Source organism: Panulirus ornatus, chromosome 22, assembly GCF_036320965.1.
Source record: "Panulirus ornatus isolate Po-2019 chromosome 22, ASM3632096v1, whole genome shotgun sequence".
Taxonomy (NCBI): Eukaryota; Metazoa; Arthropoda; class Malacostraca; order Decapoda; family Palinuridae; genus Panulirus; species Panulirus ornatus.
This window is the reverse complement of record NC_092245.1, coordinates 18,074,811-18,087,100: the sequence shown is the minus strand read 5'-3', so window position 1 is coordinate 18,087,100 and position 12,290 is coordinate 18,074,811. Positions and strand designations below refer to the sequence as shown.

At 44.6% G+C, this 12,290-nt stretch overlaps 1 protein-coding gene across 1 annotated transcript in view; it reads right to left on the bottom strand.

The window, feature by feature from the left end:
* The window catches only part of LOC139756633 (cell adhesion molecule Dscam2-like), a 246,692-nt gene that overhangs the window by 4,440 nt on the left and 229,962 nt on the right, over positions 1–12,290 (bottom strand). The window contains exons 26-35 of the mRNA XM_071676304.1: positions 11,770–12,031; positions 11,051–11,233; positions 10,332–10,517; positions 8,098–8,204; positions 7,542–7,731; positions 6,841–7,012; positions 3,130–3,312; positions 2,650–2,813; positions 1,664–1,852; positions 1,274–1,490 (exon numbers count right to left, since the gene is read on the bottom strand). Coding sequence (XP_071532405.1) covers positions 1,274–1,490; positions 1,664–1,852; positions 2,650–2,813; positions 3,130–3,312; positions 6,841–7,012; positions 7,542–7,731; positions 8,098–8,204; positions 10,332–10,517; positions 11,051–11,233; positions 11,770–12,031 — 1,853 coding nt within the window. The remainder of the gene's footprint in view (positions 1–1,273; positions 1,491–1,663; positions 1,853–2,649; positions 2,814–3,129; positions 3,313–6,840; positions 7,013–7,541; positions 7,732–8,097; positions 8,205–10,331; positions 10,518–11,050; positions 11,234–11,769; positions 12,032–12,290) is intronic.

Sequence of the window (12,290 nt, the reverse complement as noted above, 5' to 3'; positions counted from 1 at the left end):
TATGGAAACTGGAAAACGTATTACTGTGGCTGACTGAACAGGGTGTATTGAATGTTGTACAAGTAGAGCTACCTCCTCACCACCTCCCCCTTTAGTCAGTGATGTTAACACGAATGACTTATGACTTAAGTTTTCACACGGAGACCAATGGGAACAGAAAAGTGTGAAGCCAGAAACATGAACGATCTTCATCTTTTTTTTTAAGGTATTAAGTTCCATCATTATATTCATCGCTGAATGACTACATCTAAATTGAACACTTATTTCATGTGGGTCTTGCTTTCATTTTTCTGTAAATCATTATCAAGCGACGAAATAAACGATTCCTATCACTGAACTGTAACTTTATAATGAGGCTGGGATGAACTGTTGACACCATTTTTCAGTCATATGGGCATAAACCTGAAAAATTTATGTATAATGATACTTAAATATGACAACTTCAATGGAGCCATAGATATATCTGGGAATGTTGTAAGAATCAAGTGTTCATAACATTTCTGCTTCAAACTACTGCAAAAAAGTATTGTTTGACAAGAAAAGGACATACAAGAAAAAAAAAAAGGAGAAATGCAGAATTGCGTCTTTCATGCTTTAGGCCTAAGTTAAGGTAATCTCCATGAACTCCACTGATATCAGAAGAAGACTACACCAGACTGTAGTCTTCATTGACAAAACTGATCATCAGGAACTCCTCACTCCCAAGGATCCAATAATCTCCCTGCTACAGGAAGGAGCGTAGTACTGGAGCTACAGGAGCTCCTAGAAATGGAAAAGGGGTCTTGGAGTAATTCCAGGACCCTTCCTAGAACTAGGTTCTAGAGCAATCTAAAAAGATAATAGTGTACATATATATATATATATATATATATATATATATATATATATATATATATATATATATATATATGCATTTATAATGAAAAGTACGTTCCAGGAATGGGTGACAGCAATAAGTGGAGCCAATGTAAGAGGTAGTCAGTATCAAGTATTCATAACCAATTGTTATTCATCACAGTCATTTCACTTCCCTCCATCTGCTCCCACTTCCTGAGACGCGCCGAGACACTATCATCCCCCCTTCTAACCCCATGCTCTTGGCATGCAGTGAAAGCAAGCTACAGCTACTGTAAATAAGTATTGGGTAGTGGAGGAAGGGAGAGGGTGTGTGGGGAGTGGTGTGTGGAAGGCGAGCCACAGTCCACCCGCAGGTGGTACGTGCACCGCCAGCCACGAGCCACCTACATAGCTCAGCTCCACTACCTGAGACTACCTGGCATGGCGGACAGGCGGGAGCGGGTGGGGACCTGCTCGTCCAACTGCTGCTGCTACTGCTCCTCCACCTTGCTGCTGTGGGGGCAGCTGCTGCTGCTGCTGTTGTTGCTGCTGCTGCTGTGGCGGGATCTGTGGGTGCTGATAACGTTGCCGTTGCTGGACTGGCGAAGAGGCGTCGTTACTCTCAGTGCTGGAGTCTCTTCGAGCGACCTCCGCTGTCAGAAGCATCATAGTTTAATGGCTAGTCATCCGTTACCGTCTTGTCCACCGCTCTCAACGCACGTACGGAACTACAACACTTACAAGGGGAAAGATATTGCCAGAGGAAATGTCTACCATATGGAATTGCCCAGAGGCTATGGTTCTCTTAACCCCGTACACTACTGACCTCTTGTGCGACTCCTGGAGCGATGTGGGCGACTGCGTGTGTCCTTTCTGGAGTCCTCTGACCACGCCCTTTGTTCTGAGGTCTCTCCAGCAGGTGCTGGAGTTGGCGCAGCCGAAGGGTGGGCGCCGGAGATGGACTTTGGTCGGCTGGCGTAGTCTCCACGATTGCGATTGCTGATATATGCGATCCCTGGAAGATATTCGGGGACAAGGTGATTACACAAACTGACAAAGACATCAAAGAAAGAAAACTAAGTATCAATTAGATTTTCACGTATCGCGGGCATGGAGGATATGGATCAGTGCTGTTCGATTGCCCATAGATGTCTCACCATGGGAAAAGCTGTCGCATCTTTAAGTTCAACAATTCACATGGCAGCCCTACTTCCTGGAGCAAGACATACCTATAAACTATACTATTACGTGCAACGGACCGACGCCAGAGCCTACCATCCATAGCTGAGTGCCACAGCCCTCCTCCCCATAGTCTGTCTTCAACCCTTCAAGTACCCTGGTTCAACACATCGTACTACGCACACACACACACACACACACACACCATCATCGATCCAGTTCGTGCTAGGCAGTGCTCGCTTCTCCATTCCTAAACTCCCAGGTTCCGTAGCTCAGAGGCTTCATCACTCAATCTTTCTGTCTCCACTCCTCGTTGCTTACTCCACTTCTCGGTAAGAACCCCTTCCTGCATTTCGAAGCTTTCCTTCCACTTCCTATAAGGCATGTCTATCAATTTCATCATATACATATCTTTCAAATACTAAATAAAGATCTGCAAGTCCAGTAATTATCTTGCAATTTCATCAAGACATACACACCTGGTCCACACATCTTATATCTCTCCTCATTCATCAGATAATTGGTACATGACTTTCAGTAAGACCCATACTGCTGTTAGTACCTGAGAGTTGCACGTATATGACGTGGGTCAACAAATATACTACCACTAAATCTTTTCCTTCAGTTGCTCACCTGTCTCCTTATAGTGTGATTGCGCCCTCTGCCGTCCTGTCTGGCCATACGCGGGCGACTGCTGGGTGTGTCGGTCACTGTGGAGAGGGTGGTCGAGACAGTCCCGGGGGGTCAAGGCGTGGAAGGACAGACCGTACTCTAAAGTACCTTCCGAACTTCCCACGCTAAGTACAAGAACCAAAGCACCTCAGAGACAGAGAGAGACAGCGCGGAACACACGAAGCGAAAGGGATACGAACAAGAAGAGGAAGATCAGTGGGAAAACGGTGTTTGAAACGAGATGAAGAAGAAGAGTCACAGAAGACTGGATGATGGAACAACAAAGAGGAAAGAAACCAAGCTTATATCATATATATATATATATATTATAGCAATTTGTGTAACATTGTACCATTAAAAGATGTATTCGCTGTGAAAGTCAGCTCAGAAAATGACAATCAGCCTATCGATTCTTTCGTTGACACACTGAGGATAAGGTACCTGAAGGTAGCGTACGGGCAGATCTCGTAAGGATCTGAGGGATCGTCCTGGGTCTTGAGGGAGGTGAGCGAACCATGGGGCTTCTTGGTGGGCGTTGGGGAGTACAGGTGGGCGCGAGTGATCTCAGAGTTACGGGCGTTGTCCTCCTCCCCGCCGCCCTTGCTGTCCACATTATCACCCTGTCTGCTCCCCAGGGAGAAGAAGAGAAAATGCTTCAGGGACACATTATGGTCAGAGGAGCAAACACTGTCGGAAAAGCCTAGAATACAAGAAGTGAAGAGACAGAGAAGCGCAGAGAGACCAAATGTAAATTTGATCATAAAACAAATGCAATACGAAGGAAGCGGGGGAAAAAAAGGGCAGAAATGAATATGAATAATGGGAAAAAGGAGGTCGTATGGAATGGGATGATGGAAGGTATGGCAATTGAATAAAGGTAGGAAGAAAGTATTGAGAGTTAAATGAACTTCAAACAGTGTAAGTAACGTAGACAAGAAGTCATAACTGGAAGAAATTTGTGTTTGATAAACTGTACTGGACTCAAAAGGCTGAAAATGGCTGTTAAAAAAACAAACAAACTGATATCATATGACTGTCGCAAGTGTGCAGTAGTCGAGACTCCATCTTTCACCAGAGACCACGTCTGGTGTGAATGATGACAAACCCTCAAATCGAAAAACAGATAAGTATGGGCAAACTACAACTACACATGGCGAAGGGAGAATGACCTTTGACCTTGGGATATACTTCAATACAGACCATTTGTCGAGCATGGGTGAACGGGCAGAGTTAGGCTTGATTTTAACTCTCCAAACTTTTTCTCTTTTTCTTCCCCTAGTCTTTCCGGTCGAGTACGTGCACCTGGTCAACTTTTGCCGTGTGTATTGCGAATATCTATCTCACGTGAATTGTATTATTCAAGGCACTGTAAATGATCTGATTTACAGTGTTAGAATCTTTTTCTCCCAGTGTGGGACGATCTTTCTTTTTCTGTAAGTCATTCTGACTGATCCAATTCAGCATGTATAAAAGTTTCAACTCCCTCATTTAAAAAGAGAGAGAGAGGGACTCTGACAATGGCAAAACAATTAAGGGATTATCTGGTTCTGCTAAATGCCATGCGAGACTCTAATGTCCTGAGGCTCGAGGACTCTGGAACAAGTCTACAAGACTGCATTTGCTCGAAATATCTATGGAGTTATCAAACTTGCATTACTGACTTGCTCACCTAACTAAGACCTGAAATGGCACTGAATACTATAGTTCCTTGTTGCTGAAGACAGAAGTAACTTGAGGAAAGCAAACGAAAGTAATTTGGGAAAAAGAATAGAAATGATGCAGAGGATTTCTTCTGGGATGAAGACCCATATCTTGTCTCTCAAAATTCCTTTGAAGACATAGACATCTGGAAGAAGTCCCATCGGTATCCTAAGAAACACTTCAACCATTCCGCAAGAACGTGATATATTTTGTGAACTTCTGACTGATGATGAGAAGATGCAAAATAAACCTTAGCTTAATCTGGAATAGCTGCTTCGTTCGTTGTTTTATTCGTTCAGGGTATCCGCTTGGATCTGCGAATGATGAGAGGTTTGCTGAAGAAATACGTACGTACCTCCAGTGAACCAAAGTGTTCAAAACATTTGACCTAAAGAAAGAGGCTATGACAGAACTACAGATTTCTCAAACAGTTTTGGGGGATTAAGGAAGAAAGATTTCATTATCATCAGCGGAAAACGCCTTATGTATTGTGAAATCTCCTGTCCAAGGTTAAAAGAATCACCGAGGGTCATTTGGGACTCGAAAACCAAGGTGAACCTTCATCTTGACCAACTGGAGTCCTGCATGAACACCTTGCGAGGAAATGTGACGTTATTAACACAAGTGAGAACGCGAGGAGACTCCGGCCAGCTAACGACTAAATGGGCGCAACCCTCCAAGGTGGAGAGTTCAGTATTATCCTGGTGCCAGAGGGAACGTATGGTAATTACCCATGAGACAGTTGGACCAGCGTGTCCTTGCGCGACGGGTTTAAAAAGCTATATCCAGTAAACTGTTATGTTATCGTGTTGACAAGAAGCCAGAGGAGGATCATGGTACTAGGACGTCATCACAGAGGGCGTCTGAGTTTGGGAACGAACCCGGGGACGAACAGAGATACACGAAGAGAAACAGACTTGATTAAAGTTGGCTTTTGGTATTCGCATTAGTCAAATTAGTCGATGTTTTGTTAACAGATGGAGTGCGCTCCGAAATGTAAGGTGGTAAGCATTAAGTCTCTTCACCAATACGCTTAAATCCTCGGAAAGAGACTGGCAGGAAACGCAAACATTACTACAGCCGAACACAGGAAAGCGTTACTGATGTGTTGGTCAAAACTACATGGGTCTCGTTCTTGCTGTTATTCAGTACTTTAGTCATGAGTAAACCAGTTGAAACAACACCTCCTGTGTATAGAACGATCTCGCTCAATCATTTTCCAGTATGCTTCCGGGTGAGAGAGAGAAAAAAGAAAAAAAAAATATTTCCCCCCCCCTGATCGCTTCGGTTCACTGTGAGTCGAGCCGCTCAGTCCGCTCATCCGACACTCGACTCGTGAGAGAAGTGGATGTGAAACTTGCAATCCAACGGATGAACGCTAGGAAAAAAAAAAGAAGAGAGACCAGTAGTTTAAACTACTAGAATCAAGTCTGAAGAAGACTAGGTTATCTCTGTTAAGTTATCGACACCTATAAGGTTTCGAGTTCTGCTATCGTTGGACTAACGCTCTGCTCATTCAGGCATCCAGGCGCATCAGGTGAAGTGTTCTGCTCGAAGTTAGTACTCGCTAGTCAGCCCGGCTGAACTAGATGCCCTACTCACCTCCACTGGCCAGCAGTCCAAATACTTGGAGGAAAAATTCACGTGCTGGCATTGATCAGAATACAAGAAGCGATGTTTCAATCGTTCTTGATAACACCAATTTCGCGACTGTGAAGAGCCCGACCTGTCGCAGAGTTGAGAGGTCATGGACACCATATTATGACCTTTGGGCAAGAATTACGTCGACTGATGGCGCTATCTATAAGCTACTTATATTGTGCTACTTTCTGTTCTCTTCACCGTCGAGTCCACAATAAAGGTCCACGTGAGTAGTCTATTGGTCTATGCATGTGCTCATAAAAGGTTGTGGTACGAAGTGTGAAGTGCAAAGGTTGAATTAAGAAGGTTGTAGTACAAATGCTTTTGGTACGAAGGTTGTGGTTGCAAAGGCTTTACTATGAGGGCGTTGGTTCGAAGGTTGTAGGGCGATGGCTTGTGGTACGGAGGCAAGGGGACAATAGTTGAGGATCTTAGACTGTGATGCAAAGGTATTGTGTTGTCTCTAAATCGGTGAATGTGTGGAGAGTTCCCTCTTCTAATGGTCAGGGAAGAAAACTGAATACGTATGGAGAAAGGTACGGTTAGTACAATAATATGGAGCTGATGGAGGCAAAATAACAATGTTGGTCTTAATCTTGTATCTAAACTTGAAGACAAATGTAACATAGATCATGAAGGAAACAGATTATCCGATTATCTCTCTCTCTCAATTCTACAAGGTAGACATCTGGAGCATACAGTCATTCACTTCACACACACACACACTCATATCCTCAACCATCTACTTCAGCAGATGACGATCGCTCCTTTCACAGAGACAAGAGACAGGCCCGTGAGGCAGTCCCTCACCTGTAGCCGCCGTACCTCCTCCTCCTGACTGCCACACAGACACAGATGATGAGGGCGGCGGCCAGCAAGACAGCACTCACTACGCCCGCCACCACATGGGCGTCCAGCCAGCCTGTCTCACCCACTGGACCGCCAACCAACACCTCCTGCACCGGCTCCGCTGCCATGGGTCCTGTCAGTCATAAGTTGACAGCTCTTGAAAAAAACACATATAGATAATTGATAAACTTAAAACATCCTATCCTCAGTAAGAGAGTTATCGTAATCAACCAATTTGAAGATCTCGGAACAATTTAGGAATCTCCAGATTACTTCCCGTATTGAAGACGTCCACGCGTATGTACCCACGACTCACACAGGATACACTACTGACCTACACTGTGGTCCTCAGTGGCCTCAGACTACTCTACTTACCGCCACTGAGGTTCCTGGTGGCCACAGACTACATTTTCAATCTCCACTGTGGTCTCTGGTGGCCAAGCGATACACCACTGACTTACACTATGGTCTCTGGTAGCTACAGACTATACTATTAACCTGCACTATGGCCCTTGGTGGCCTCAGACTACGCTGCTAACCTCCATTATGGTCCCTGGTGGCCACAGTGCACACTACTGACCTCTGCTGTGATCCCTGGTGGCCACAGTGCACACTACTGACCCCTTCTGTGGTATCTGGTGGCCACAGTGCACACTACTGACCTCCACTCTGATCCCTGGTGGCCACACGGTACACGACAGATGTGTCACCAGCGGTGGATGAGGCTGTGATCCGCAGGAGGTGCCAGGAGGCCGAGGTGAGGTCACACAGTCCCAGGTCAGCGGTGTCTCGGGTCACATGGGGGTGGAGGGGTGACCAAGACACCTCTGCCTCTCCGCTACCAAGCTCGACCTATTAAGCAACAGGGGGACATAGAGTTATCAATAGAATCTCTGTTCTAGATCTATAGTCACTGTGTCTCATCACTCAGTTCACCTACGCCACTGTTTAGTTTGAGGCTATTTGCATTAAAAATATTTCATTGGTTAAATGAATCCAGACTTTATTGTCAAACTAATCTTTTTTAATATTTCTATGAGTAATCCCATAATATGAAATGCCATTATGACGCAATGCCTGTCTGTAAAAATCATTACCACGCATACATTTTCTCTATGATCTAATTTGCAATGAAAGTGAATTGATGACTAATTTGTTGTGTCCAGCTGCAAACTGTGGCGCAATGCTAGTTGACTGGACGAGATGTGGCTTGCGTACCTTCCAGTGTGTGACGGGGCAGCCCAACTCAGGCCAGACGTACAGACAGAGCGTCACACACGTCGCGTTGACCTCAACTAACCTTGCCGGGTCTGGTCGACCTGGGGCTGCAAGATGTCAGAGAGAGAAAGTCTATTGCACAATCATTGTCAATCATAACCATTCAGATTCTAAACTCAATCATATAGAAAGAATATGACACTTAACTTTACCCTACATTAAGCCATTAGTGTTCTTATACTTTGTTCTTTAAAGGGAGAGTAGAACAACACTTACGAGAGCAGAAGGAAGAACAATGGTCAAAATGGCAATCTTGTGGAGAACAGTAGTTAAGAATTACCTAATGGCATGAGCCCTCAAAGACCTGACTGCATTCGTAGATCATTGAATGATCGAACACTGGGATATGAAATTCTGTCATAATTCTTATGATTATGATAAAAGTGAAGGATATCGATTTATATGACAATAATGACAAATTATTACTATAATGACAACTAGTTATAATTCGTATCATTCATTTTCATTATCGTTAGAATTATCATTAGTTTTATTTCTACAGTTATTAGATATTACCTTAACAGTGAGTACTGCTTCTACCGCTACCATTACTACTAATTCTAAATAGTAAAAATATTGATAGTAATAATGATAATAATAATAATAATAATAATAATGATGATAATAATAATAATAATAATAATAATGATAATAATAATGATAGTAATGATAAATGATAATACTTTAGTGTTCAGGGTCCTGGTGTAAAATATGTGTGTGTATACTCTAGTGTTCTTTGAAGTACTTCTCTGTTCGTTAATGGTCTGTAAAATACATGAGTGTAAGCCAAGGGCACGTATGTATGTACATAGCAGGGCCTTGTCGGTGTTGTGTGTGTGTGTGTACCTTTGTGGTCTTATTGTGTTGTGTGCGTGTGTGCCTATGTGGTCTTGGTATGTGTGTACCTATATGTATTTAAGGGTCTTGGTGTGTACCGGGTGTATAAATGAATATATGTATAAATTTCAGTGATCTGTTGAATACTTCGTGTTCACATTAGGGTTCTGGTGTGTGGCGAGCGCTTAAAAGGTCTTGTTACGTAGTATATATCTGGGAAAGCTGCTCTTTAATATGCGTTTGAACCTGCCGGTCGGTAAGGTCGTGTGTTATGTAGCCATTAACAACAGTTTTGATGTGCATTATGTTTACCCCAAGCTGACGATGAGTACCGAATGTGTATCATGGTCGTTTGGTGGAGGTGGTGTGTCGTGTGTGATATGCCCAGGGTCGTGATGTACACCACACGATCCTGGGCACAAGTGGACCTTGGATTCTTAGGACCCTGGACAAGGTAGTCAGTTGAGCCTCCTTCGAGGCTTTATCATAATCTATGAAAAAGTCAAAGATTGTGCAGTTGTACTTTGCCCTGTCGATAACACTGCAAAGAATGTTTCAGTGCAGTACTGATAGGACGAATAATGGACATTAATACATATAATACGAAGAACACTAAGAGCCAGGTGTCCTTATCTGGAGTTTTCCTAAAGTATGGCATCCCGGCCTCTATTAGCTTGTTTGCTTCCTCTAAAGCCACGTCTTGTCCTGGTATATATATTGCACAGTATTCATCATGGTCCGTAAATGTGCGGTGCATATATCTCATTGACTTAGTGAGTAATGTGTTTACATTTGGGTGTTGCTGTGTGGTTTGTGTGTACGACCTGAGTACTTAAGTACTGCTTGTTTGCCTGAGGGAACACTACCAGCTTTTGGGAAGCCGATTACGTCATGTTCATTATTTGCAGTTTCCACGGTAGAATGGAGTTTTGCCCCAACATGTATATATATGTTATTCAGTGGATGATTTGCAGTGTTCTGAAACTGAGTAGTTGGGAGGGAGAGGGAGTGAGGGATGAGATATAGGAGGAAATTGGTTTTTGCGCCAACGAATTGGACGAGTCTACTACTACCTCCCCATTACAAGATATTACAGATACCTGAAGTCACAAAGAAGATATGTTCAGTGCGAGAGAAAGAACGAATGTTAGACTTTGGAAAGGGGTGGTCAGTGAAGTAAGTGAAGCGTGGAATCATCGGCGTAAAATAATGAAGAAAGAAAGTAAGCGATACGAATGAATGACAGGAGACTATCATCACAGCTGAGTATGTATACTTCGAGTATACATCCTACTGAGGATGTATACTTCGAGTTAGAGAAGCCTGAATGCACTCACGGCTGCCGAGGGTGTTAGTGAGGAGGACGGGGCTTGGAGAGCTGGTGCCGAAGGAGTTCCAAGCCGTCAGGTAGAGATGATAAGGGGCGCCGCAGGGCAGACCCCTCACCACGACGCTCCTCACCCCGGGGTCCGCCGTCGTCTCCATCCACTCTCCAGCACGACCCCTGTGATGCACCGTGTACCCTGCGCACGGTAAGCCCACACCGGAGGAGGAAGGGGTACCCGGTTAATCAGCCTCGCTCAGGAATGATTAAGTCGGTTGCTGAAATGAACCATACTGAGGGGCAATCTATGTCCTTCCTACTTAATCAGAACTTTTTTTTTCCCTTCTAAACTTGGAAAAAGTGGACAGCTTGATGATAACCCGTATGGGACAAATGGGATTGAATCTCATCACCAAGATGGCCATCTGTAACATGTAAAAGTTCCAGACTGATCGTAGCTACTCGCTCCACAGTCGAGTGGGTCATGTAAATCGTCCCCCACACAAGGATCCCTCTATACCACACACTCTGCAATGCTATCACTCTTCTCACATGCACTCACTCAACATACCTCTGGTTTTCTCCTCTACCTGTAGCAAACACACACACACACACACACACACACACACACACACACACACACACATTTCCAGTACTCTTTCTACATCAAGTTTTTCCTCCAGTTCTTATTTCCATCACTATCTCGATTCAAAGAGAGGGAGGATCACTTACCGAGGATGGGCGCCCCTCCATCACCTGCTGGGGTGATGGTGAGGTTCAGGGCGTCGTGAGTGGCGTGGGCGAGGGTGAGGGTGGGCGGCGGAGGAGTGGTGACTGCCACCACCTGGTGGGTGAGACTGTCAGCACCCACATTGTTCCTCACCCAACATGTGTAGTTGGTCGTCTCGCGCACCGCTGCTCCCGTATAAATAGAACAGCGAAATTACGGTTAATATACTAGCCTACTCACCCAAGCTAGACAATAATAGTCCTACAGAATATAGTAAGCTATGATAGGGCTAGGTAGAATCACCTGTAGATTGCACTTTACCCCACATCACACTGGTGGATATTACGCTATTGATATCTCAATAACGACTTAAAATCCATGGGATAAAATCAGTCTATGTGAGAAACGAGGCTAACGTGTCAGCTACGTTAATGAGACAGAAGTAAAATATGTACTTTAAATAATCTCTATTTTTTTTGGAATATATCGTTTCTGGATCTGTTTTGTTCGGACTGACAGCACATTTGAGAACTGGAAAGTAGCAGATACCAAAATGAAACGTGATTATATAATAGATAAGCCAGGGCATATGTGAATAGGGGGAGGTGGGGAAGTTTCAGAGGATAAACAGAGGTGAAAAATCTTTTGAGAGTTTGATAGCGACAAGATTTTTAGAGACGCGTGAGATACCGGAGTATTGGCTATGTGGAAGATCACTCACCCACGAGGTGTAGGTCGCCTCCTGGGAGCAGCTGGGTGAGCTGGCTGCTGCTAATGGTTGCGCCGGCCTTCTTCCAGGAGATGGTGGGTGGTGGCGAACCCAGTCCCCTACAGCCAAGCGTCACGCCCGACCCTACACCCACCCGCCACGACCTTCCACCGCCCACAGCGATGGGTGCGTGTGTGGGTGTGGGCGTGGGCAGGGCGGTGAGCCGTGGGGACTGGCTGCCCTCACCAGCCACTGTGGTAGCTGTCACCCACACCTGAGGACAGGTAGACTGTAATTCCCATTTCTAGAGCCACGGTATGAGAGGGTTAGTTAAGATATGGTAAGAAGTACTTGAACTGGAACCCAGATGGCAGACGTCCAACAGGACTTCATGGAACGAACTGGATTAAGGTCATGAAGAGTTTGATTGAAAGAAGAAGGATGACGTTGTGGGAAGTTGTTAAAAACATAGATGATGGAAACGAGTGGAAAAGACGGAATGGGAGTTTAGTGACTAATAGACGTCTATCCAT